Raw genomic sequence first — 27750 nt, forward strand, 5'->3', positions numbered from 1 at the left:
TCTTACTGTTAAGGACCAATGAGAAGATGTGAAATGTTTTGGTTTTGGCAGAAGCAAAGTCCATATGCTGTTTTAAGTAGGCTAATGGAGAATATCTACAGGAAAAGCTTTTTGGGATATTAAATCGCCCGTGTCATTGATGGCAGAATATGCTGGTATACAATTTTAAATACATATTGTGATTATTCTCGCAGAATGGTTAAAAACGCGTGACTGATGCTTTACAAAATGGAAGATGCATTGGATAATTGCTTTGAAGTTGTTATAGCAGAAAAGTCTGATGCAAAGCAACCATCTGCATCCCCACAAAGCAGAGCCATTGGAGAGGCCAAGAACAGGGACTTGTCAGAGAAGCCTCTGCTTTCAGAGGCTACAGGCACCGCGCAGTCAGAGGAGGGCTGTGAGCAGCAGTCTGCTCTGGAGCAGTCAGTTTTGAAGGAACAGGAGCAGTCAGGTTTAGCAGAGTGGGAACAACCTGGAGAAGAATTACGTAATCAAGAAGTGACGGGAAAGAAGAAGCAAGATGTATTTATGCCGGATGCCCTGTTATGCACATCATCTGAGACCACATTTCCTGTTACTGATGAGAATTATTCTACTTTATATGAAGTAAGAAATTCAGAAAGGGAAGAACAAACAACTCAAAACTCAGTAATATCAGAAAATATGGCAAATGGGACAATAACAGGTAAACAAGTTATTAAAATGTTGGACATTAGGGCTTTAAAGACATGGTTTTCTTCAACTTGATCTTGGCTTCTTGAATCCCTTCCCCCCCCAATAAGTTCTCATATAGAACACGCTTGAAAAGGTGAGCAATGTATTCTTTATCTCAAGTGGCAGTAGCAATTTATATAGAAATTTGACATTTTATAGTGTGATCTTCATTTCCAGAAATGTGTATGTATAGATGTTTTGTACGCACTTTTGGAAATAGCAGTGCATAATTCAAATGAGTATGTTGGCTGCTAGCAGTTTAGGCTAGGCTATAGCAATCCCCTTGCAATTTTACTTCTCCTAGACTCTGCTGTAACTTAACCTGCCACATTTCTGTCATCCATGCCTTTCTCCTGCAGTCCCCCAAACACTCCATCATTTCCTGCAATTTTTCCTCTCCATTTTGGGTGTCCTGTGTTACTTCTTCCCTGTTCAGTGCCCTGTTTTCTTAGGTCTTCAGAGGAGAAGGTAAAACATCCCATTTAGCAGGTGAGCACAGTGAGCGTCGCTTCACAGTATGGAGCTGTGATTGCCTTCCTCTTGCCTGGGCTGTATTCAGATGCTCTTTTTCTGAGTAGCTTGCAATTGCATCCTAGGAAGGGCACTGTACCAAAGCCAGATAGAGTCTGTCCTCTAAATAAAAAAGAAGTAATTTCTGGAACTTTGAGTTAAGTAAATCTGGTTTGGAACACAAACTTTGAATAAACATCACAACGTCAAGTATAGTGTGAAAGACAACAGTGATTCCGATGTCGTATGCTTATATCAGGTCTAAATTGGAGCAGGTTTAGGTCAGATTTTTCAGTAAATCTTTGCAGTATAAATGAGTAACTTTAAATCAAAATTCGGCATTTGCAAATAAACACATGTACTTACTATAACTTTTAAAAAAAATGTAGCATGAATGACTATGTGGTGACACTATTATGTTAGAGATCTCTTTTAAAGGTGTGTGACAATTCACCTTTCAAGTAGACTGCCCTTCTAGATAGAAAAATCTATACTTATTCTGTTTTGTGGTATTTCAATAAAATAATCTCAGGGTAAATTTGAAAGAGTTATATATTTATTTAGTTTGAGATGCTTATCAGGAATTAATTTTGTTTTTAATTTTAGGAAGTACAGTTGAGGATAATGAAACTCTTAGGAGAGCTAGGGCTGACTTCGATGAACCTATCCAGGCTGAGAAGTCATGTCTTGGTCCGGAACATTTTCCTGGAAAAGTAGTTCAACAGGATTACCGCATGCCTGATGTCATAACTGTCAGAGTACAAACAGGTAAATGCTGTTTTTACACATGTCAATGTATGTAATCATGCCCTAATCTCAATCTGTTACTAAAATAAACAATATTTCTAACTTGGAATTTCCACTTTAACAGATTCCGATTCATTCCAAGATGTTGTTGTAAAAATTGAAAGACGTGCCTTTCGTAAACCATTTCTGGGTGGATTTAAGAACAGGATAACAGGAGTGGAATTTCATAATGCAGGATCACAAACGATACCCAAAAAACGACCTGACAAAGGAATTGAGATATTTTGTAGGGAAACACAGGTAAAAGCTTTGTAGTGTGTTTTTAGAATGTTGTTTTGGCCAAATGGAATAAATATTGACACAAATGTTTTCAATAGGAATGAGGATGTAGATCAGAAATAAGTGCGCAATTGAAGGTATTTAATGGATGAATATTGTTAGTCTTGAGATTTTTGTTACAAGTAGCAAATTTTGCTACAGAATCCTTAAAGTTGGAAAAGACCTCTAAGACTATCGAGTACAGCTGTAAACTTAACACTGCCAGGTTTACTGCTAAACCATGTCCCTAAGCACCACATCTACACATCTTTTAAATACCTCCAGGTATGGTGACTCAACAACTTCCCTGGACAGCCTGTACCAATGCCTGATAACCCTTTTGGTGAAGAAGTATTTACTAAGGTCTAGTTTAAACCTCCCCTGGTGCAACTCAAGGGCATTTCCTCTTGTCCTGTTACTTGGGAGAAAAGACCAACATATACTTCACTACAACCTGCTTTCAGGTAGTTGTAAAGAGCAACAAGTTCTCCCCTCAGTTTCCTCTTCTCCAGACTAAACAACACCAGCACCCTCAGCCACTTCTTATAACACATGTGCTCCAGACCCTTCACCAGCTTTGTTGCCCTTCTTTGCACATGCTCCAGCACCTCAATGACTTTCTCGTAGTGAGGACCCCAAAACTGAACACAGTATTTGAGGTGCCATCTTACCTGCGCTGAGTACAGAGGGACAATCACTTCCCTACTCCTGCTGGACACACTAGTTCTGTTACAAGCCAGGATGGTATTGGTCTTCTTGGCAACCTAAGCACACTACTGGCTCACATTCAACTATTGGTGAACATACCCAGGTCCTTTTCCGCTGGGCAGCTTTCTAACCATTTGTCTCCAAGCCTGTAGTATTGAATGGAGTTGTTGTGGCCCAAGCACAAGACCTGGCACTTGGCCTTGTTTGATCCTCATATAGTTGACCTCGGCCCATCAATCCAGCCTGTCCAGATCCCTCTGTAGGGTCTTCCTACCTTGAGCAGATCAATACTCCCTCATAACTTGGTGCCATCTGCAAACTTATTGAGGGTGCACTCAATCCCCTTGTCCAGATTGTTGACAAAGGTATTGGACAGCACCTGCCCCGATGCTGAGCCCCAGGGAATACCACTTGTGACCAGATGCCAAATGGATTGAACTCCATTTGCCACACCTGTTTCGGCCTAGCCATTCAGCCTGTCCAAGCCATGAGCCGCCAGTTTCTCCAGAAGAATGCTGTGGGAAATGGTGTCAATGACTTTGCTAAATTCTAAGTAGACAACATCCACGGGGTACTTATTATAATGAGGAAAACAAATTGTCTGTATATTTTGTTATAATCTAACATGCTTTTTTATTCCCCAGACGGTTTTTGAAAGAAATAAGTCACAACAAACAAGAAATACCACATCAACACAGATGACTAAAACTGGCCTCTATGTGTCAAACAGGACTGACAAATTATTAAGTCCTGGGGATTATCTTACAGCAGATGAATACCATAAGCGTAGACTTGAAGCAGTAAGTTCTTGTCTGTTTGAAATTGCCTGGAAAGCAGAGTCTTACAAAGGTTTTCTGAATACTTAATGAGAGTTCAGAGTATTCAGTTTAAAAGTGAACTGTAAAATGCCTGCTTTAATCTTCACATTTTTATTTCTTCAGGTATGGGAGAAGTGTATGCTTACCCTGTGTTTTCAGTGACATTTGAGACCGCGGAATTTCTTAAATATTAAGAATTCTGAATTTGCTGTTTTCTATCTTACAGTGATGGTTAAACTTCTATATAAAGTTTTAGGGATTAAAACAGGCTTGAACCTGTGGCATTTTCATAATCTCTCTGGAAGGACCTAAGCCACATGGTAAATGTTTGGCTCCAAATGGAAGAACTATTGGGTTAGGATCTAGGAGACCTGCATTTGGCTTTAGGGTTTTGCATTTTCTGAGGTTGGTTGTTTCTTTTAACAGACTTGGTAGGTTACCTTTGGTAAACCAATCCATTGGATTGTTTTCAAGCTACCTGCTTTGACATCAAGGTACAACCTGGCTGTTTAAATGCATGCATTTGGTCTGTGAGGTTTTTTTTCTTTTATGCACTTTTTGAAAACCTGATCTATTCAGTGACACCTAACTTAAGGACACCCAACATCCTGTTAGATGGGGTGCTGCTTAGTAAATGCTCTAGTTATTAATTTGATTGCTTAAAGTATACAGTCTGAATCTAACCACATAGAGAAACAGTTGGTTCCCCAAGGATCTAAGTAGGATAATCTTCTGAGTTGAAGTTTTCTATAAGGACTTCTTATTTGGTCAGCATCAGTTGATGACAATAAGCATCTTGTAGAAGTGGAACCCAAATAGGTAACCATTTCCTCAGGACTACCAATATGTTTTACTGTGGTCTTTAGTGCTACTTACTGAAATCTGTAGTGTATCTGTAGGTAATCTATAATGTACAGTAGACAGATACCAACTTGGTGTTTGTTCAGATTGATGGATTTATACAGTGCAGCATAGTTTCGTATTGAAATACTAGCTAAAGACATATTCAAGAGAAATGTTAGGTTAAGATATCTCTAGAGGCAATATAACTGTATTAGCGTGGTTTTGTGCTTGGTAGCCCTCAATGCTGAACAATGTTTATTAGCTCATGGTATTGACCTGGCAAAACTACTTATAGTAATTCATCTGGCAGAAGCTCAGGTGTGTGCACTGACCTCCTTTAGCATACATATACACGTTTCTGTAGTCTTTTGTAGCCACAGCTTTGGAAGGTGGATTTTTTAATTTTCCTTTTTAAGTTCTGTCATCACAACACTAATAACTTCACCTTTATTATTTGTTTACAAATGAAATGCAGTTGATTCTTTGGCATTTGTTGATTGATTTTTTATCTAGAAATTTAAAAAGAAACTTGCAAATACGTGTCTAAATTCCCAATCTAGACATTTTGTAAATTGATAGTAATATGTGGATGTCTGCCTACAGAGCTGAAGAGAAAAGGATACAATACATTTTTAAGGGGAGACTTGAAAAAGAAAAATTGATTTTGTAATCGCAGATTGCATATTTTAGCTTGATTAGTTGAACCTGGTTTCCCCACTGTACTTACTGGTTAAGCTTATACAGTTATCTAAATAAGTAAGCATACTAGTGTTAAGACTAATAGTACATGACTGGCTTTGTGACATTCCAATTAGCTTGAGTACAAGACAAGTCTTAGAAAATATAGTTAAGTAGCTGAAAAAAGCAACAGTTAAGAACAAAAGATTATGTTGTTCTGTTTTAAATTCATGGTACTTTGTTATTGTATCACATACAGGTAATAGTTTTACAGACATATTACCGTCGTTGGCATGCAATCAATGTAGTACAAAATCTGAGGGAAAAGAAGAGGTTAAGGCTGGAATGGGAGGCACAAGAAGATTTACGGAAAAAAAAGGAGAAAGAAGAAAGACTGAGAAGAGAGCACGAGGGAAAACTGAACCCTAAAACAAAAGAAGACTTTGAGCTACTGTACCAGGCTCTAGAATGTAAGTCTTTTCTTAAAGGGATACTCTTATATCAGCAAAGTGGTACAGTTTATTTAAAACAACCATATGTTTTCGATGTGTGTCTATAGTTTACCTCCTTGATTATTTTTTTTAGTTATAGTGAAATTTCTTTCTTTTTCAAATAATTATTTGACTTTCATATATCACTAGAAACAGAAAAAAAGACCTTGATGCCGTGTAAGCACTGTTCAGCAAGAACTAAAACATCCCTGTGTTATCAACGTCCAAAGCATAGCACCATACAAGCTACTGTGCAGAAAATTAACTCTTTCCCAGCCAAAATCAGTACAACTTTTTGGGAGATAATCAGCTTGTAGAATAGGGCTATTTGGCAGTTTTATTGTCTTTTTTTTTTTTTTTTTTTCTTCCACCACTAGTGTTAAGGCCAGCTAGAGAAACAGGAACTGGGTTTTTCTTTTATCACAGTTATTTTAATGTTTTTACTCTACATTTAAGATCCTGAAAATAATACCATGAAGAATCTAGTATTAAGATCCGTCATTCATCATTTAATATAGATATTTTTTATAATGGTCTAAATTTTCACCCAGAATTTTGCAGTATGTGACTGTTGTTATTCCTTTTGTCCTAGTCTTCTACTGATACTTTTTCTCCTTTCCAATTCATTCCATATTTCACAAAACTGTATTGGCAAAATATTAAGTCCTACAGAAGTCCTACAGGGCATCCTGAAAGACTGACCTTCCCTGTTGGAGTGTCTAATACAGGCAAGTGCCTCTAAACTTTCCACAAAAAATAAGATGAATATTGCAGATAATTGACATAAAGCCTTACAGGGGAGTAATGTTTCACATGTAGCACAAACACCTAAAGTAAGTCCTTTTGGAAAAATAAAACCAATAGAAAGCAGAGGACTTGCACTAGCATATAACAAAGCTGCAAGAGTCCTTTTTAAAATGTCTTCTTTTAAGCAAGGTGCTTGCAGTGTGACTTGTAACAATTCATATGCTGTCTAGGCTACAGTGCTTGCTTATGGCATAACTCTTTGGCAGTTAGGACATTACTCTCTCTATAGTTAGACACTTGTCTTTCAATACTGTCCTACTTTACATGGCATTGTACAAATCGCTTTGTCTGAATGTATAAATTACTTACAAATATTACTGTTTGTGACAAATGTAAAAATTATTACTGGTCTTAAACTTCAGAATTTTGATTTTGGGAATGGTATCTTCCTGAGAATTGCAGTTTCTTCATAGATAATTAGCTTTTCACTTCACAAGTATCGGGCACTTTCAAAGGTGTGCCTGACCAGGTAATCAAAAGCCAACATACTCAAATAATCATTTTTTCCTCTCCACCTATGTATAGTGCTACTATTTAGTATCTGATTTCCTGCAATATTTTCTCTTAATAACACTTCCTCTCTAATGTGCTGACAAATGTATGATTCATTTTAAAAAAAAAAAATTTGAAGAGTCTTATTTGAAACAGAAATAAGCTAAATTAAAGTTGTAAAAGAGTGCTGATATTCCCAATATTTTTAGATTGAAAACTTAGGGTTATGTAACTGTCTCTTTTGCTTAATTTAATGTCATTGGATTCACAAATAATAGAACTTTCAGCTATGCATGTTCAGGTATTTAATATCTAGGCAACCTGAAAAAGCATGTGCCACTTCAAAACTAGCAGAGAACAAGCTCTAGCATTTAAAGTGCTGTTTGTTTTTTTTTTTAACATTTTGTTAAAAATAGTGGTGTGATATCAATCTTTTTGTTTTGTTTTTGTTTACCAGTGTTGACTAGTTGCTTCTCTATATGGAGGCTTGCAGTCACGCTCTTTATTTTAGTAGAGCTTAGTGGTTCTGAGAAGTGGGGTTTTTTTCTACCTGCATCTGAAACTCCTTTTACATTCTTATAGTGTCAGCAGTCAACACAAGCTAAGTCATTGTGACAGTAATAGAATAAGACTATTGTCCTCCAGAGATTTGTGAAGGTTATTACTGCTGATCACAACAAGAGGATACTATTACATGGTCAGCCAGTACAAGCAATTCCTGTTGGTACAAAAGCTTACCTGTTGACTGTATGGTGCAAATGAAATGTATTTGTGTATTTGGTGTGGCTGCATATACAGACGTTCATTGTTTATTTGAAAAGTATAAACTACTTTGTTTTATAAAAATCAGAATAAAAGTTGTAATGAGTAAAATCTCTGCCTGTAGCGCAGATAATCTAAAAGGGATGTTTTTAACTTGTATATGATGGACAAGGAGGTGAGTATTGAAAATAATTGACAACATCTTTATTTCTGTTAGAACAAAATTGCTTACTGTATTTATTAGTTCTACCTTTGAAGTTGCTGCCCCCTTCAGGCATATGTAAATTAATGTAGATTAATTCTATAGAGTGCTTTTGCTTGCTGAAATGGTTTTATTTAAAAATATATCTTAGGGTACACAGAACTTGTCAGACAACTGTCATATTAATACCAAAGCTTGGGGAGCCTTAAGGAAATCAATTGAAATACTTTTAAACGGAAAATATAAGGTATTGTAGATAAGGAATCCACGGGCAGAAAATAAACCTTCTTCCTTTCCCTACTCCTGCCTCTAATGTTACCTGATGCAGGATGTTATGGACTTTTTCAGTAAGAGTGCATCATGTATTGGATTGTTTTCTTTTAAGCTGAGTTTCACTTTCACGTAACTGTTCTGGAACAATAACAAAACTTTGAGATATTATTCAGTAATGTTGGAAATTTTGGATCTAATTAAAATTCCCTACAAAACTCCAGAGATATTTGGAATGGAACAGAGTCTTCAGAGAAGCCAGGAATTGTTGCAATGTATGCAAAGGAAAACACTATTCAGTAAGCACAATTTGATTTTACTAAGAGATGTCTGTAAAGGCAGGTAGTCTGCGTATCAGCAGTTATAGCCAAGAAATGGGTACTGCAAAATAAACCAAGATAGAAACATATGTATACATCTGTATGTTTCTGTCATTAAGTAGCTTAACTTGCAAGTGCAGCAGGTACCTGTGGTTTGGTGATTTAACTAGGAGAGTCAGAAGGCCAGATTCTTTACAGCATGTACTGATTAATGTGCTGCTGTCATTACCATCCTGTGGTTTGCATGCCACTTCCTTCCACTTGCAAGGTTCTGTTGTACAATAGGAAAGGGAGAGTGAAGCAATGACTGTCTAATAATTAATGCATATCTATCTGCCTTAGATAGTAAAAGGTGATACCACTGAAATATTCAGTATAAGACCTGCGGTGCTAAATGTAACTGTCAGTCAAGTTTTATCTCAGTTTTGGAGGACTTCAAGCTTCTTAGATTTTACTCATTTATGCAGGGAGAAGCAGTAGTATTCTCAGCACTGAGTACTTGAAAAAAAGTACTCAAGATCTCCATGGTATCTTTCCTTGTGACTTTAATGATCAATTGTTTAGGAAGTTCCTTTAGCTCATACCTTTTGGAGTTGTTGGAGACTCAAGCAGTTAGTTTAATTATATTAGATGCAGAATTACATCACACATTTCCATAGGAGCTCAGGTTTTGTGTTTTTTTCACATAAAGCTTCTTTTTCTCCTAACCCATCTTCGAGTTTAGACTATGAATTGGCAGTTTGGAACTGATGTACACACACATACTTTCATGGAATGTCTGTATAATTTACATTAATTTCTGGGCCATTTTGTGTGTGTTGAAAATATGCGTTAGTTCCCTGTCACAGAAACTGGCTTTTAACAAACATGGAAAATTATTATTCTATTTCTTAAATATGAAAGTAGCAATTTCACTGAATACATCTTGTAAAAATGCCCCAAATATTTATATCTGTAGTATGGAAGCAGGAGGAGACTGAACGGATTAACAGAACTCTTACTGGAGCTGAAAGGAAGGCAGCACTTTGTGGACTTATGGAACAAGAGGCACGGCTGATTGCTTCCATTGGGAGATGCAAACTAAATGATGATGAGGAGAATCAACAAAAAGTGATACTGCGCTTTCTGCATAAGGTCAGTGATGTAATTTTAGGCTGAACATAAAGAATACAAAAGTACGGTAACAGAAAAGACATCTGCAAACACCCTGACAAAAGTAACTTCCTTAGCTTTTAACAGTTAATCATGTGAATACTAACATTATAAATATCCAAACTATCTAGTTATTCGTGTCAGTGCGGTTCATTAAATTTCTTTTTTCCAAGCTGAGAATTTCTTAGTTCTATGACTGACTGAAGGACTAACAGTGCACCATTAGGACTGCCACCTGAGATTTACCATATTCACAGTGGCTGTGTATATATAATATAAAGAAATAGCACTGGGTGGATGAATTTTGTATTATGTAACTATTCTGCATAAAGAACATGATTCTGATAGCACTGTTAACACCATTAAAAGCCTCAAATTCTAAACATCCAGAACGGTTAATTTGAAGTTATAAAGCATCGGGATATTGAATGCTATTCTATATTTTGTGTTTTGTGCATTACAGTGATATAGGATTTCATGCACAAAATTATACTCTTTCCTAATCTGAAACTTGAAATATCTGCCTATTAGCTTCTTTCTCAAAACCAGTCAGTTTCACTAATCAAAACTAAAGACTAAGTGATTTTTCCTCTGGTATGTCCTGTACATTTTCTCTGCAGTGAAAAGTTTGCTGTTGCATTTAAACTTCAATGCAAACCTTTAAACACATATTTGTAAAATTAAACTTTAACTCTGCAGATCAGATTAATCGAATCTTGTTTTCTGTTATTTTCTTCTCTCAGAAATGTTATCCTTCAGGAACTAGATTGGTCATTTATTTCCCCATTGAGCACAGGCTCCTGTACGTCACATGTCTGTCTTTAAAGAAAGCATTTATTCTGTTTTCATGTACAAGATAGAAATCCAAAAGAGTTTTGACTGAATCTTATATCATACTAAACTCAGTTTTTAATTCACTGGTTTCATTTGCATTAGAAATTTAACTTGAGACTTTATTCTGGTATATTCTTGGTGATGAAATTTAACGCAAGTGTTCCTCAGGCTTTGCTTTATAAAACTAAAGTGAGAATTCATTCATATACGAAGATGTCTTAGAATAGTATTAGATGCGATGGCATCTTAATGTAAAACACAAAAAAGGTAAATGTCTCATCAATCTATCCCCTTATTAAAAAGAAATATTTTATTTCCTAGCTGTTTTCATAGTGTGTGAAATAATTATAAAAAAAAAAAATACTGCAACAGAAATAGCTTTCTACTATCTAATTTTTTTTTAAAAAAGAATTGAAAGTAAAAACGGCAGTTTTGTCCAAAAGAGAATTTTTTTCATTCTTTTACAGATATCTGAGAACTGGTCTGTAAAAAGTGATTTGATAAAATCTATTACTTTTCTTCATTATGAAGAAATTAATCTGAAACTGGGTAGAAATTATACCAAATTTACTGCTGCAATGTGATTGTGTTCTCTGTTACTGCTTTCAGGAGTGTAAAAAATCAGTAAAGTAAATATTTAGGAATGATATAAAAATGTTGAATCATTTCTATGTTAAATATTTGCTTCTTATACTTATAATTGATTCTGTTATCTTCCCAGAAAAACAAGCCTGGAACAGTCTAAAGCAAATGTATTTCTCTCTTAACTTTATTTTTCCTTCAAGGACTGCTTTCCGAAGCCCAACCCTATATAGAACATTGCCAGTATATACTCTTACAAGTTGTGCAGTTTTCTTGTATCAAGGAATCAGAAGCAAAATGTTATTTAGTAACAGAATTCTTAATGGCATTTGATATTTGGATATCAAGGAGACACATGAGAGAAAAGAGATGCTCTCTCTTTCCAAACCGTAGACATGTTTCTGAAGGACTTACTACAAATAATATATTTATTCATATTTTAAATTTATAAATTATGTTTTTCAGCAGTGAGGCTACTTTCTTTTTAATTTGAAAATGTAGTGCAACTTTTCTTTTCATGTTATTTTATCATGTCGGCTGTGGGGGTTAGAGTGTTGTTCTAAACTGTTAACATAGATAGCAGTCTAACTCAGAGGAAAGGAAAGTAACAATTTCTACATTTCTTAAAAAACAGAATAATTAAAACATAGCTTTGAAAATCTCAAAATTAAATGGATGGTTTGTTATGACTGTAATATTGCAATTTAAACACTTTAAACTGTAGTATGCAATTTATCACAGAATCACAGAATAACCAGGTTGGAAGAGACCCACCGGATCACCGAGTCCAACCGTTCCTACCAAACACTAAACCATATCCCTCAGCACCTCATCCACCCGTGCCTTAAACACCTCCAGGGAAGGTGACTCAACCACCTCCCTGGGCAGCCTGTTCCAGTGCCCAATGACCCTCTCCGTAAAGAATTTTTTCCTAACGTCTAGCCTAAACCTCCCCTGTCGGAGCTTGAGGCCATTCCCTCTTGTCCTGTCCCCTGTCACTTGGGAGAAGAGGCCAGCACCCTCCTCTCTACAACGTCCTTTCAGGTAGTTGTAGAGAGCAATGAGGTCACCCCTCAGCCTCCTCTTCTCCAGGCTAAACAACCCCAGCTCTCTCAGCCGCTCCTCATAAGGCCTGTTCTCCAGCCCTTTCACCAGCTTTGTTGCTCTTCTCTGTACTCTCTCCAGAGCCTCAACATCCTTCTTGTGGTGAGGGGCCCAGAACTGAACACAGTATTCGAGGAGCGGTCTCACCAGTGCCGAGTACAGAGGGAGGATAACCTCCCTGGACCTGCTGGTCACGCCGTTTCTGATACAAGCCAAGATGCCATTGGCCTTCTTGGCCACCTGGGCACACTGCTGGCTCATATTCAGTCGGCTGTCAACCAACACCCCCAGGTCCCTCTCCTCCAGGCAGCTTTCTAGACAGACTTCTCCCAGTCTGTAGCACTGCATAGGGTTGTTGTGCCCCAAGTGCAGGACCCGGCATTTGGCCTTGTTAAACCTCATGCCATTGGACTCTGCCCAGCGGTCCAGCCTGTTCAGATCCCTTTGCAGAGCCTCCCGACCCTCCAGCAGATCGACACTTCCACCCAGCTTAGTGTCATCCGCAAACTTGCTAAGGGTGCATTCGATGCCTTCATCCAGGTCATTGATGAAGACATTGAACAGGGCTGGACCCAGCACTGAGCCCTGGGGAACCCCACTTGTCACTGGCCTCCAGCTGGATTTCACACCATTTACCACCACTCTCTGGGCCCGGCCATCCAACCAGCTTTCCACCCAGGAGAGTGTGCGCCTGTCCAGCCCAGAGGCTGACAGTTTCTCAAGCAGAACGCTGTGAGAAACTGTGTCAAAGGCTTTGCTGAAGTCCAGGAAGACCACATCCACAGCCTTTCCCTCATCCAGTAGCCGGGTCACTTTGTCATAGAAGGCGATCAGGTTAGTCTGGCAAGACCTGCCTTTAGTGAACCCATGTTGACTGGGCCTGATCACCCGGTTCTCTTGCATGTGCTTCATGATAGCACTCAAGATCACCTGTTCCATGACTTTCCCTGGCACTGAGGTCAGACTGACAGGCCTGTAGTTTCCTGGGTCCTCCCTGCGGCCCTTTTTGTAGATGGGCACAACATCAGCCAGCCTCCAGTCCAGTGGGACTTCCCCAGTCTTCCAGGACTGTTGGAAGATGATGGAAAGGGGTTTGGCCAGCACATCCGCCAGCTCCTTCAGTACCCTAGGGTGAATCCCGTCCGGCCCCATAGACTTGTGACTGTCCAGTCGGGCTAGCAAGGCTCTGACCACCTCCTCTTGGATCATGGGAGCCTCATTTTGCTCCTCTAGCTCCTGGGTTTGTACACAGGCGGAACGACCCTCCTTACGACTAAAGACTGAGGCAAAGAAGGCATTAAGTACCTCAGCCTTTTCCTCATCCCCTGTTACTGTTGTCCCTTCTGTGTCCAATAGGGACTGTATGGTCTCCCTAGTCCGCCTTTTATTATTTATATATTTGTAGAAAGATTTTTTGTTATCTTTCACTGACTTGGCCAATCCAATTTCTAGCTGAGCCTTAGCCCTTCTGATTTTTTCCCTACACAATCTCACTTCCCTCCTGTAGTCCACCCAAGAGGCCTGTCCCTTCTTCCAGAGGCCATAAACATTTCTTTTCTTCTTGATATCCCTCAAGATCTCTCTATTCAACCAAGCTGGCTTTCTCCCCTGCCGGCTTTTTTTCCGGACCACGGGGATGGCTTTCTCCTGAGCTGCTAGGACCACCCCTTTGAAGAGCTAATCATAAGAGCATTATCATTGATGTGCTAGGTTACAGCTGCTTTATTCATTTCTTTCTTGAACTTCTAGCTGATAACGTTAATCTGGATCATTGCCAGTTAAAGTTGAAATGAATAACGCCTTTCATAACTGAAGACTGCAGACATTTCACTTTGCTGCAATAGCCAGTGTGATATGAAACTTGCTTCTCCATGGAAACTTTCATTCCCTCCTTTGCTACTTTAAAAGCTTGTGCTTCCTCATGCTTGTGGGCTTTTACAGTAAATGCTACTGGTTGTGTGTGCACTACATAGTCTTTTTCTTTTTTTTTTTATGCTGAGCTTATTCTTCAGCATCTGTAATTTGAAGGTGAAGTACTTGATTAAGCTTTCATACAGCTATCATATTTTCTTAAAGGAATCAGTGTAATTATTAACTATTGCTTCGTTTATACCTTTCATGCTTTGTGCTGTTGTTGCACCCATCCTATGTATTTTATTTATTTTTCCTGTCTTTCTGGATCTGTGGTGGTGTGTTTCTCTACTCAGGTGGGGTTTTTTCTGTTTTCATGCTTTGACAGCAGAGACCAGTTCTAGTAGACTTGTTCTGTGAATAATATAGATAACAGGATTATTGCAAATTCTGCAGGGCTGCCAGCAAACTAAAAGGAAAGAAAAAGCTGGTAAAAATATGGAAGTTTGAGGGTTTTTTTCATCAGTCTTGAATACATTAAAATAGTTTTGAAATCAGAGAGCTTGTGATCCTTTCTGAAATACTGGAAATCTTCATATTCATGAGACTTTTACTTGTTTTTCAGTAAAAAGCCACATAATTTCTTTTAAAATTATTTCATTTTATATAATATGCACTTATGATGAAGTAGTACGAAAAGTTACAGCTATGATATCTTTCTTTAAATAGTTTTGGCGTTATCATAATGTAGTTGTTCTGTGTTATGGGTCATTTGTAGAGTGGAATGCTGAAACTGCTATAGTAGCACATATATGGGTTGTGCAAATTTATCAGAAGATCCAAGTTTTAATAACCATTTCCTAGGGTAAACTCTGCTCACTGACTCACCCAAGTATAAGGAAATGAACTTTCTGTCTTACAATAAGTGATTACATTAAAGAAGATCAAATACAAGTACTGTATAAACTGCCCTGTGCAAAATGATGACTTTTGCCAATCAACCATACAAAGGAGTTGCAGCATGATTAGCTTGTAAGTTTTGGGGGGGAGGGAAGATGTCGTTTGTTTATTTGTTGGGGTTTGAGGTTAATTTTTTAGAATTTCTAGCACTGTACAAAGATAGTGAAACAAGTATGAAGTTACAGTAGAATGCTCCCTTTTTAATGACAGAAAGAAAGTTTTCTCTTTCTAATTTTGCAAAAATTCAAAGATTTCACTAAGGAATTAAGAGTTTTATTTCCTACTAATGTCTTGTTTTGCTATTGCATTCCTTAATCAGTTTTGGCTCTGAACTGTGATCTCTGATTAAGAATACCTCCTTTAATTAGAGTTTCCCTCCCCTCCGAGAATGTTATTAAAAGCCAATTGTTCAGTGTTAATTTTTTTTTCAATTATTTTGTGTTTCTTTTGCTTACCTAACTTTATAGCTTGTTTACTTAAAAGTGAGGAAAGCTCTTTATTGGTTGTAGTGGTGACTAATCATATCTGTTCTTGGTATTATTATGACCTCATGAGGTTCATAAAGGCCAAGTGCAAGGTCCTACACCTGGATCAGGGCAATCCCTGGTTTCAATACAGGATGGGGGATGATGTGATTGAGAGCACTGAAAGCAGCCCTACAGAGGAGGACTTGGGAGTGTTGATTGATGAGAAGCTTGACCTGAGCCAGCAATGTGCACTCGCAGCCCAGGCGGCCAACCTTATCCTGGGCTGCATGAAAAGAAGCGTGGCCAGCAGGTCAAGGGAGGTGATTCTGCCCCTCTATTCCTCTCTTGTGAGACCTCATCTGGCATATTGTGTCCAGTTCTGGAATCCCCAACATAAGGAGGATATGGAACTGCTGGAACAGGTCCAGGTGAGGTCTACAAGGATGATCAGGGGGCTGGAGCACCTCTGTACTGGGGGCAGGCTGAGAGAGTTGGGCTTGTTCAGCCTGGAGAAGGGAAGGCTCTGATGAGATCTTACAGTGACCTTCCAGTACCTGAAGGGGGCTACAAGAAAGCTGGGGAGGGACTGTTTCCAAAGGCTTGTAGTGATAGGATTAGGGGCAATGGGTATAAACTGGAGACGGGAAGACTTAAGCAAGACGTAAGGAGGTATTTCTTCACAATGAGGATGGTGAGGCACTGGAACAGGTTGTCCATGGAAGTTGTGGATGCCCCATCCCTGGAGGTGTTCAAGGCCAGGTTGGATGGGGCCTTGGGCCGCCTGTTCTAGTGGGAGGTGTCCCTGCCTATGGCAGGGGAGTTGGGACTAAATGATCTTTAAGGTCACTTCCAACCCAAACTATTCTATGATTCTATGATTTTATGACTTATCACCATAACAAGCTTATCTATTTTGTCAAAATAATGATTACATCAGTGCTGGGGTCATATCCAGAAAGCTACTCAGCATGTGAAAGCTGCATGATGTGTTGTGGTAGTTAACTCACTCTGAGATTGCAAAGTGAATTTCACAAATATTTATAAACACTTAAGCTCCAAAACACTGAAATAATGAATACACAACATGAGGTTCCAAAAAGCTGTCCCAATCAAGGAAAGGAAGTGGAGTTAGTTGATGGTGAGGAGAGGGTTATGAATTCCATTTTTCTATTGGATTCAGATAACCACCTTCGCAGTGATTAGCTCCCTATGTAACAGTGTGGTTTGCAAACAAAAGCAGTCCTCTAGAAAGAGAAAGCTTGGACTTTGCAGGCTGAGTGGTGCAACTGGCACCATGTAATTTCTCACTGTATATAAAAGTTAGAGATATGCAAAAAAACAATTGAAGTAGTAGGCATATGGTATGTGTTTAAGTTGGCAAACAAGAAGCTAGCTGAAGTATCCGATAAGCTGTAATCTCATACAAGAGACTTAGTCATTTTAACGAAGTCGATGCCTTCCATCCATCTGTATAGCTATCATAAATGGAACAGTTCCCTGGAGATATTTTGTATCGCAGAAGACTCTGAGACCTGAAATTTGCAACCTTAACACAGTTAACAGTTCCATTGATTTTTACTGATAGTTTAGAGGGATTTATGACTGTAAGATGAAATACAGAGCAAATGTATTCTAACACTACTGTCAGTAAATTTGCTTTAGAGAAGTAGAGCATATCCCTGTAGGAGAATATTATTTACTTTTAATATACTGCAAGTCAAAATTTTCATGACTTGCAGCTTAAAACAAAATTTTCAATTGAATACTTGCTGTGGTGGAAAAGATACTGTATTAATATCGACAACAGACTCAGCCTTCTATATTAGTCAAGGATTAATGTTAAGTCCCTATTTCTTTCATGAAACTTGATGTAACATAATGCACTTGTTCAGCTGGCTGATCAGATTGTAACAGCTTAGTTATACAAATTATTTCTGAAGTGTGCGCAACCTAGGAGATGGAGAGCATATGATGGAAAAATCACTGAAATGGATACACCATACAGACTCCATGCCAGAGAACTATTTGAAATCTACCGCAGCATTAGCAGGAATGACATCCCAAAAGACGAGAGAATAGACGTGCTGTTAACACTCAGACATACAGTGGAGGTATGTTTTATGTTTCTGTTTATGTTTAGCTCGAAGCTGTACTTCCCAAAGGCACAGTCACTTAATTATGTTGACACATAAGCAATGCTTCTTCTACAGACAGGTGCCAGGATTATCAGCTGGCAGCAAGAGAAAGCCTAGTGTACCACCTGGCATGAGAGTGTAATTTAAATTCTAAATATTCTCTAAATTCATGTTCTATTCTGTTATGTGTACATTTTTCTTCAAAGTTTGTTAGATTTTTTTCCCTGTGGTTATAGACTTTTTTGTATGGTGATACATAACAAAATGTTAGCACAAAGTTTAGTTTAATATTTATAACAGCTTGATGAAAACCATGTCAGAGATGTAAGCGGCTAAAAACTGGGAGTTTTTTCTCAGGTCTTTGAAATGTCTGTTTAGAACCTTATCTCTCTATTGGTTTGAGTTACCAGTTTTATGTGTGCAAATACTGATTGTTTTTTTCTTTGCTCCCAACCCTCACTGCTGCTCCAGTGTTCCCAGGGATTTAGAAGCTGGTTGTATTTCTTGTAGTCTTTTGTATTGGTTTTATTTATTAATTTATTTATGTGCAAAAAGAATAATATAAGTTTTAAAGTACTTTCAGGATGCTACTGTTAATGTCAAACTAGAATATAATGCTGCTTCCTGGTCTTATTTATACAAAAAAAAATCTTACTGTTTGCACTGGTAGTGCCAGAATTAGATCTAAAGCAAATATAGCATTGGAAGCCCTGCTAATCTATGAATTTCTGCCCACCTTAATGCAAGTCAATTTTGTGGCAGTGATAAAATCCTAGCATTTCTGTAAATTAGCACTCTATTTAAGGTGAGAAAACATTGAATTCCTTCACCTCATCTGTCTCTGCAGAAGCTCCTGCTAAGTATTTGAAATACTGCAATGACTAGTTTCCAAGCATGCTTATAATGTCCCCAATGCCTTTTGTGTGGTGGTTTTTTTTGTATGTATACCATCTTCCACGTATATGCATTACACCTCCTGTCACATAGCTAAAGGAAGCTCTTGGGGACATGTTTCCTGGGGCTTTTGGAGACTGAAAATTTTGCCTGTGTTATGTGCCTTTGCTTAGTATCTTTTAATGTCTCCAAGTTTACGATTCCTCATAGCTTTGCTATATATACCACCCCCTTTAAAGCAGAATATGTAAACATACTCATTTTTTTAGTTCTTTACAGTAGTTTTCTTGGAGGTTGTTTTCCTGAAACACTAAGGGGTTCTTCTCTGAACATGCTTTTATGTGAATGTACAGAAGTATGAATGACGATGGTCGTCATTTTTCAGATCTGTGTTAAAATTATTTTGTTTATTTGCTTCCTTATTATCATGGAGTTTGTTTTCCTTTGTGCTTTTTTACAGAAACATGAATGTAAATTATCACAGGAAATAATGGAATTAATTGACAGGGAATATGATCTTATGTTGAGAGAGGTGAAAGAATGCAATTTAGAAGGACTGAGGAAAAGAATTTGTACATTATTTCTACGATATATTAAAACTCCAGAGTTTAACCCTGAAGTTGCTAGGATACTTAAGGTATTATTCCTATTTTCCAGTCTGACATATTGGCTTTCAAACTAAGAGTGTTGGAGAAGGGGAATGGAAAACACTGAAAGGTTTTTTATTTTACATTTTGCTGTAGAATTGCTGGTGGAGTTCCTGAAGAAGTAAAATCTAGCAAGTACCCAGGCTTTACACAAATGTGCTTATATAGTCATATAGGAAGCATGGGGCATAGGCATGAATGTAAGAACCAGACAAATGCGTGGTGGCAGTGAGAGTGCCCAGGAACTCTATGTATGAAATAAAATCTGAGAATTATAAATGGTAGATCTGATGCCATGGTAACTGTAAAATGTGATAGCAAATGGGGAACCAGTAAAGAAAGCAATTATCTTTTTTTTCTGCTGGACAAGGGGCAGCATCCTATACATCCAGAAAGGCAGAACATTATCAGTAATGTCTAATGAGCTCACACCTAAGCAAAAGCTACTATGAGCTTCTGTTGTGCAACTAGTGCTACTTTGTGAGAAGAAGATATGGCTAGGAAGTGGAGAAAGTGGTGGATACCTCTTAAGCTGTGTGATTGTTTTTCTTTTCTGACTGCAGATTACCAATAAAAATATGATTCACTATCATGTATTGCTGCTTTAGGCAGCAACCCATATTCTGCATCTGTCAGAAAAGGATTCCGTTTATAGTGGCTGATGGTATCTTGGGAGCAGAGAATTTGCCAGTAAATGTTAGTTGTATTTATAACCAACTATTAGTTATTTTACACTAGGTTCATGAACAGGGTTACCTAGATGAGTCATAGCAGAGACTGGGGATGGGAGATATTTTGTCTTTTGCAGCTTTTGCTTAACTGCATCTTGAGTTGAAGGCTGAACTGCACCTATATTTATATTTGAATTTTGTAACCTTGTGTAGACCATAAACAGGTGGCAGTTCATCAACAGACAGTCAAAGTGATCAAATCTGCAGGGTATTATCAAAAAAAAAAGGCAGATGACCACAACAGGCAGCTGGCTTATCAGACTACGCACACTACCCAGCTACAGACTTGGGCCCTCTGCACAGACTACATTATATTCTTTCTAGAACCCATGAAGCAATATGAGAATGAGGAGGTCATTAGAAACTATATTTACCTTCCCCTAAATTATTTTTGTACATGTGGCTCTGATTTTATATTCTTTTGTGACAATATTAGTATGCCCATAATCTCAGGTTTTATCTTTGAAATAAAGGGTAGATTCTATATGAAAAATAAATGCAAAAGAATTAGTTTCTGTTTTCTCTGTATTGTCATCTTCCCAGAATGGCTGACAAGCTGTATACATAAAGTTCCAGAAGAGCACCGGAGCATAATGTCTAGGGTCTTCATATAGATAAGAATGAATTGACTATTTTATGTAATTGATTTTAACAAATACAGGAAGAAAATAAAATAGCTTTTAGTCTTCTGTTTTTTTAAAAACACTGTTGGGTATTTAAAAATAGATATTGCTAGCTTTTACATATTAGAATACTTACCTGAATATATATTAAATGTGTTCTGATGGAGTTAGGATGACACACAAGTAATACAAAGCTACTTTGTGGTAAATTAATTTTTGTTTTTAAATCTTTCAGGTTCCACAAGATCCCTTAATGCTTTATAAAAATGTTAACTTCTGCCGTAGCTGCGAAAATTACTTGCCATCTACTGAGTTTCCTGTTCCTGCTAATTCCCGCACCATTGGCAGATGTCGTTTGTGTTGCAAGCTTGATAATGAGGCTCGGAAACGAGAAGTATTTTTCAAGTACAAACTTATCCTAAAAAATCTCAGGAAGTCTGAAGCTGATTATGAGGATGATGCTAAAATTGTTTTCTTAGTTCAGGTACTGACTGATGGAGCACTGCTAACAATGGAAACCAATGGCTGTGAATATAATTTCTTCTTTATTTTGTGTATGTTGTTGACAGGTTGAGAAATAGGCTAAAAGCTACAAAAATATCTTCTTTTTATATGGGGTATTCCGTACCATAATGAAACAGCACTTAAGCTCTTGAAGTATAGCTGTGCTCTCAAAACTGATTACAAGGTATTCATTAAAAGAATGTAGAAGTCTAGCTGATGGGTCACAGAATCAGATGATCCAAATTCTTCTGGTTCTGCTATTGCTGTCCTGTTGCTTAAAGATATTAGCGTCATCTGTAAAGCAACATAATAGTGTAAAATCAGTATAAATATATTATAAAAATAAATTATTGCAAATATTATAAAAATAAAGCTATGAAATAATGGTTTTGTGACTACATTATTCTTCAAGAATTAATGGTAGTAAAACATTATGAGCCCCATTATTTGGACTGTTTTAGTAAAAAGAGTAAACTGTTTTGTGGAAACTGAGGGAGTTGAGATTTTGACATTCCTGTTTTATGTCAGCAGATAGTTGCATAGTTGAAAGTTCTACTGTTTTTCATTTATTAGGAGAGGGATTCACTAAGCATTTTAATTATCTATTTTTTTTTACCGTCATCTGTAATCATCCGTAATCTTCTGCTATATTACTAAGTAGATAATGTTTCTTAACTGTCACTACTGGAAAAACTCATTTCAAAGAACTTCTCTGTCTTCAGCAAATTCTCTTTTTTAGTTGTTATTACTTACTTAGTCAACCAAAGAATTTTAAATCCAATACCCACTGGGTAAGTGTTAAATCTGAATTAACTGCAAAGTGTTATTTACTGAAAATATTGAACAGCCAAGATTTATTTTAACTGTCTGCATAATAAAAATCTCTATGGACATTCATACTATAGTTCTTAACTGCATTTTCAGTGTATCTGAAACAACAATTAAGCAAAAGCCAGTCATCAATATTCCACTGCTACCAAAACAAGCCATGCTATGGTTTAGCACTTAGCCAACATCAATGGACAAAAGAAAGATTGGGATTCCTTAATTATCATGTCTGTGTTAAGAAATATTATGAAAGAACCTGGATTTTGTAGATTTTGTTCATCTATATTGATTTGCACTTAAGCTGAGAAGTTTTTGTGTCTAACTTAGTTTATATTAATACCTAAATATCCTCCAAAATCATCACCTCTTTCACACCACATCACATCACCACATCACATCATATCATATCACAACACATCACATCACTTGTGATGGCTGGTGGTCATTGATGCACTGAAACATGATTGCTTCTTAACTGTTGACAGCAAAAGGCCTCACTTGCTGTTCCATTTGTGGTTGTACAACTGCAACGTTTCTAGATACTGTGTCATTTTAATCCAAATTAACTTCTTGTCTTTAGAGTTCAAATACCTAAACAACACATATTTGTATCTTAAATCACTCATTTCCTTGTTTTCTTTTACAAACATTTCCTTAAATTATTATTTTTTTTCTGAACTACTTGCTTTTTCTCCCTTTCCCTCCCCAAAACTGTATGTCCCCTTCTGCACTTATATCCAGAAAACAGCTCTGGGGTGTCTAGAAATTATTCAGGCACAACTAGAACTCTTTTACAGCAGTTATGACAGCTTCATTCCTTGCCCAGCCCAGTACCACTACTGGCTCTGATTGTATTGTCTGCAGATACATGTAAGACCTTTCTAATAAGATAAAAGATTTTTCTTCACACCTCTTGCATACTGATTCTATGTATGTTTAGGTTGACCACCTATATGAGTGCTGCTAAGATTTAAAAGGCAAAAATCAGTTGGTGAGAGTTATGGTAGCTCCAGTAAATTCCATTGACTGCAACTAAAGATCTTTTTGTATTAAAACGAGCAAGTTCAGCAGATATGGCAAGTCCTGAGGCTGCATTTTATTCTTTCAGAGGGTATAACTATGCCATGCTCCTTAGAATCAATGGTACATACTATGTCTTTGATTTTTCTTGATAAGCAACATCCTAATGGCAATATTGTACTCATTTGAAATTGAGATACAATTAACTCCTTTATTGGTTTGATACCTATGCTTGCTTCCCAGTTTCATCTTCTTCAAATGGCTAGTTTGGAGAAAAGCCTATTAAGAAGTCTGTTGTTTACAGGCTTCCATAGATAAAAATTTCCTGATAATTTTCCATGACTAATACAGAGAATAATTAATGGAGAGTGGCAGATAAACTTGCCAAAGTTCAGTGGTAACAACCATACCAATTTTTTTCTTTCATTCAAGAGGTTGCATTTATCAGTGTATTATCCGTTATTTAGTAGTGATTTTAGATAGCTAGTAATAAACAAATGAAGATTGACATAAATTAACCTTAGACATAGGTTAAAAGTACATTTAAAGGCCTTTCTGTATGAGAAAACCTTTACAAACAGTCCCTCTATTATTTTAAGTTAATATTGTAGCAAAACTACCTGACTTTATAATCTCATTTGGTAAAATGAGCAACAGTATCATGGGTGCAATAAACTCTCCCTGTGTCAACAGCAGAGTGAGGAGAAGAAAGCAAAGCAGGCAGTGATTTGGGGTCCATCACAGGTGGCATTTTTTTTTCTTATCCTAATTTCCCACATTTTTCAGGTTAGATTAGTCTGATGATATGTAAACTTTAAGTATAATGAAGTAGTGTAGCAACTCATTTATCAAATAACATTCATTCCAAATCTAAGAATGAAATGGGGAAGTCATCACAGTAATTATAGGATTGATTATTGATATGAACCAAAAAAGGTCTGAACAGCCTTAACATGCTATATGAGAAAAATAAAAGAGTTTTATGAAGCTTTATAAGAGCACTTAAGCAATCAGGATGTCAATGGAAGACATAAATTGCCATTGGCAGAGGAAATCAAAGAAAGAATGTAATATTTTAGAAATAATACAATAAAAGTGCAGTTAATAATTGCCACACCATGCTAAAGGAAGATGTGTATGTCTAGATGTACTTTAAACAAGTGATTACATGGCATATGCATAGAAAATATTTTTACTCAAAGCCGGATTCTTATACAATTACGATGCTTTTGTTGTAGTGAAACATGCTTCTTCCTTTTTAACCCTGTTTTCCATTTCAGCATCAAGATCTGCAGTACATTATTGAGAATATATGGGGCTGTCAGTCGGCGCTCAGTGCCTGCAGTAACCTCTCTGATTTGGTTATGGTCAGATGGGATAAGCAGCATGAGTGGTCTCCATGGAACACTATTCTCCTCACTAAAGATGAGGCAGATGCACATCTTAAGCTGTGTAACCTTCAGGAGGTAAAATTTGATGGGCTTAATTTTTTACAATATTTATGTTATGTTTGAAAAGAATCCTGTGACTAATGAGGTTTGGCCAAATTTAGTGCTTACACTCATCCACATTTACATTGGCCCACTCTGACTATTTAAACAATTGCATCTGTACAATTAAGTAAAACAAACACTAGTCCAGAGGTCAGCTGGCAAGTACAGCTCACATCCATATACCTGAACTCTGTTTTAGCTTGATGCTTGCCTCTGAAATGCAAGAAGCTAAGTGTCCTCATCCATGCTACCTGCTGAGAACAGTGCCATGCCTATGCCCTTTCCTCAGCTGAGATCAGATAAGAGCTGGCCTGGATGAAAAGCACTCTAAAGACTAACCATAAATACTATGACAACTGTGACCTGTGCTCTTGCACATCCTCTGGCCTTATTACTTTCTGGTCTTAACAATTTCTCATCAAGTAACAGGATGCCTCTTTGTCTAGAACTTAATTATTTGTCATAATAAAATTTGTCTTAATTTTCTTTCTTACATATATAATTTAAGTACCCCTGACAATGTAATCTTATAGTTTGCAATTAAGCAATAAAAGCATAATTGCTGCTCTGAGTTAAAGAACTTAAGAAGTTGTTTAAGAAGTCATTAAAACTATATTTTTAAAACCACCAACCCCCAGTTTCAATATCTAAACAGAGTAGTCTGATAAATGTCTTACTACACTGGACATCATATGGTAAAGTACTTAGTTTTCTAAGGCACGAGAGAATCCTGTGAGCTGTGTTTGTCCTGCAATTAGTAATGGATTATTAAGCCTTTCACCTCTAAGTTATTTATTTATGTAAGTAGCAATCTGAAGTCATTTTTGCATGGTGTTCTTTCGTTCAGGGTGTTCTTAATTCAATTTCTAAAACAGTACGCGTACATCACAAATGCAACTTCAGCTGTTATGCATTCCCCTTCTTTGTGGAAGCCTTTAGAGTATGTGATAACTAAATGCAAAGAACAAATGAATTGCTCTCTAAATGAAAGGTTTGCTTTGGAGATAAAATTTATCAGTCAGGGAATTCTGCCATCCATGATGGTTTTTGTGTGTCAGCCCCAACCCGTGCCTTCAAGTAGGCATGTTTATGTGAGCATTAGCTTTGAAAAGTAAAATCAAATTCAAGCTGGTAAGTACTTAATTTACTTTCCTGTCTCACTTTCAGTCAAAAGGCTGTTGAGGCAGTCTGAAACTAGTGATGCTTCTCTGCATCCATAAATTTATGTTGCTAGGATTATGGCAGATAAAGATTTTGATTACGTACTATATCTGGTTTAACTTCATAAGTCTAAGTGAAAGAGAAGTCTCATGTCAAAGAAATAGCATTAACTTGATTAGGCCTAGAACTTCAGTGGAGGTGGGAGTTATGCAGAAGAGCGATATTTAAGGTATTCAAGCCTATCTAAAAATTGTGCTGTATTTTCACTTAGCTCTTGCCACAAAGACAGAAGTGGACCAGCTGTAGTCAGGAGTCACTTTTCTTCACTGGTAACGGCCAGATCTTTGTTTCAAAGGAAACAAAGGAAATAAGGAAAGCAGGGCAAAACTAGAATGTTACATGTTGAATCAGTTTCCCAGTCAATGAAAGAAAAAGAGGCCTCTCAAGGACTTTCTTCAATAGCAGTTATTCATAACGATGACTGTAGTGATAGCAAAGGGTTTTTTCAGCTAAATATGCTGGTGATTTTTTTCAACATCTGAACTACTACTAATGACTGGAAAGTTAGGAAAATGTCACCACTGAACACAAAGGTTCACTGAAATGCAGCAAGATGCCTACTCCCATCATTATCTGTCAACAATCACTCTAATTCTTATCAAGGAAATTTCCTATTATCAGCACCTTGCAAATGTTGATATTTAAGCATTGCAATTTTTAATTTTCAAATGCAAGTCCCAATGTTCTTACCTGAAATGAAATCAACAAGTTTTATCTTCTATGGATTAAAAAATGCCAGATTTTTTCTGTTTTTAAAAGGTGGCTAATATTTCACAAGGAGTGGTTAGTAGTTTTCACTGTTGGGCCATAAGGTAGCAGTATAGAACTACAAAATATTTCATTATTTATCATATATTAATAAATTATCTGCTTAGTTTATTAAAGGGTCACTATTAAAATATGAAGCAACATGTAGACTGCTAATATTTTCATTACATTTAATGGGATTTGGATTTTTTTTTTCCTTTCAGGCTTATGAAGCGGCATTTATTCACAGAATAAAACATAAGCATATCCAGGCAAAAAACTACTTTACTCAGATTCCAGCAATAGCATCATTTTTGCATAGGAGCAACAATGAAGTTAAGGCAAATGAATTTTTAATAGCTATGCCTATTCCTACTGGTACAAAAATATAAGTTTTAACTGAAGTTAATTGAAGTTAGAGTTAACTGAAATATTGATTAGTATAATTTCCTTGATTTTAAAGAAATGTACTTTTTCATCAATACCTTAATTGTATCAGATCAAAATAAACTTCTGAGGATAAAATAATTTGGTCTTGGCCAGTCAATATAACTGCATCACATGTCTTGTAACCTCATTGTTTGAAAAGTAAAATATCACTGATGAACTTTGTAAACTCTAAATTATTAGAGCAATGACTGTCTTTTTGTGTATGCCTGTGTTGTTTGGAGCATTATGTCTGTAGTATAATATTCCTGTTGGGGGAATTCAGTGAATTCTTTGTCAACTTCTAATTATAATAATAATACTATAAACACTGTGTTAAATTTATTTCTCTTGTCTTGAGCATATAAGGCAGAAAACCCCTCAACCCCTAAATTCCTACAGAACAACAAAATTGATATGCCCTTCCAAATACAGCTGCTTTGCCTTGCAAAAAATTTGTGCAAAAGAATAACTTCATTTTTTATAGCACATGTTGATGGTCATAGTAGAACTGGCAGCATCGAATTATTGTATCCAAGATCTTGAAATCATTGTAAATCAGATTTATAATTTCAAATATGCAATGCAGACTGTTTGGAACATGTTTATTTTTTGAGGAGCTTGTTTCATTTAAAGTGGAAGTCAATTCTCTCCATAAACTTATTTAGTCATGTTTATGTTTGATTATAGTTAAAGAGAAAAATATGGTATGGTGTGCATATGGCGAGCCAGCTAGCTTTTTACCCAGCAAAGAAATATACCCATCCAAGCTGTGAGCAGCCAGTTTCTCCAGGAGAATGATGTGGGACATGGTGTCAAAGTCTAAATAGACAACATTGACAGCCTTC

At 36.9% G+C, this 27750-nt stretch overlaps 1 protein-coding gene across 1 annotated transcript; it reads left to right on the forward strand.

Annotated features, from left to right (window-relative positions):
* Nucleotides 1-142: 142 nt before the first annotated feature.
* On the forward strand, nucleotides 143-27300 carry IQUB (IQ motif and ubiquitin domain containing). The gene is made up of 11 exons (XM_069850742.1): nucleotides 143-688; nucleotides 1834-1995; nucleotides 2099-2274; nucleotides 3645-3800; nucleotides 5599-5809; nucleotides 9642-9817; nucleotides 17574-17744; nucleotides 19123-19299; nucleotides 20899-21147; nucleotides 24296-24481; nucleotides 26701-27300. The coding sequence occupies exons 1-11, from the start codon at nucleotides 217-219 to the stop codon at nucleotides 26866-26868; spliced, it is 2304 nt and encodes a 767-aa protein (XP_069706843.1). The 5' UTR covers nucleotides 143-216; the 3' UTR covers nucleotides 26869-27300.
* The last annotated feature ends 450 nt before the right edge of the window (nucleotides 27301-27750 follow it).

The sequence above is a fragment of the Phaenicophaeus curvirostris genome, chromosome 1, assembly GCF_032191515.1.
Source record: "Phaenicophaeus curvirostris isolate KB17595 chromosome 1, BPBGC_Pcur_1.0, whole genome shotgun sequence".
NCBI classification, from domain to species: domain Eukaryota; kingdom Metazoa; phylum Chordata; class Aves; order Cuculiformes; family Cuculidae; genus Phaenicophaeus; species Phaenicophaeus curvirostris.

Coding starts and splice junctions, on each gene's coding strand:
- IQUB (XM_069850742.1), top strand. CDS start 217: ATGCTTTACAAAATGGAAGATGCATTGGATAATTGCTTTGAAGTTGTT. Junction 3,801..5,598: donor ATAAGCGTAGACTTGAAGCA/GTAAGTTCTTGT, acceptor TATCACATACAG/GTAATAGTTTTACAGACATA. Junction 5,810..9,641: donor ACTGTACCAGGCTCTAGAAT/GTAAGTCTTTTC, acceptor TTATATCTGTAG/TATGGAAGCAGGAGGAGACT.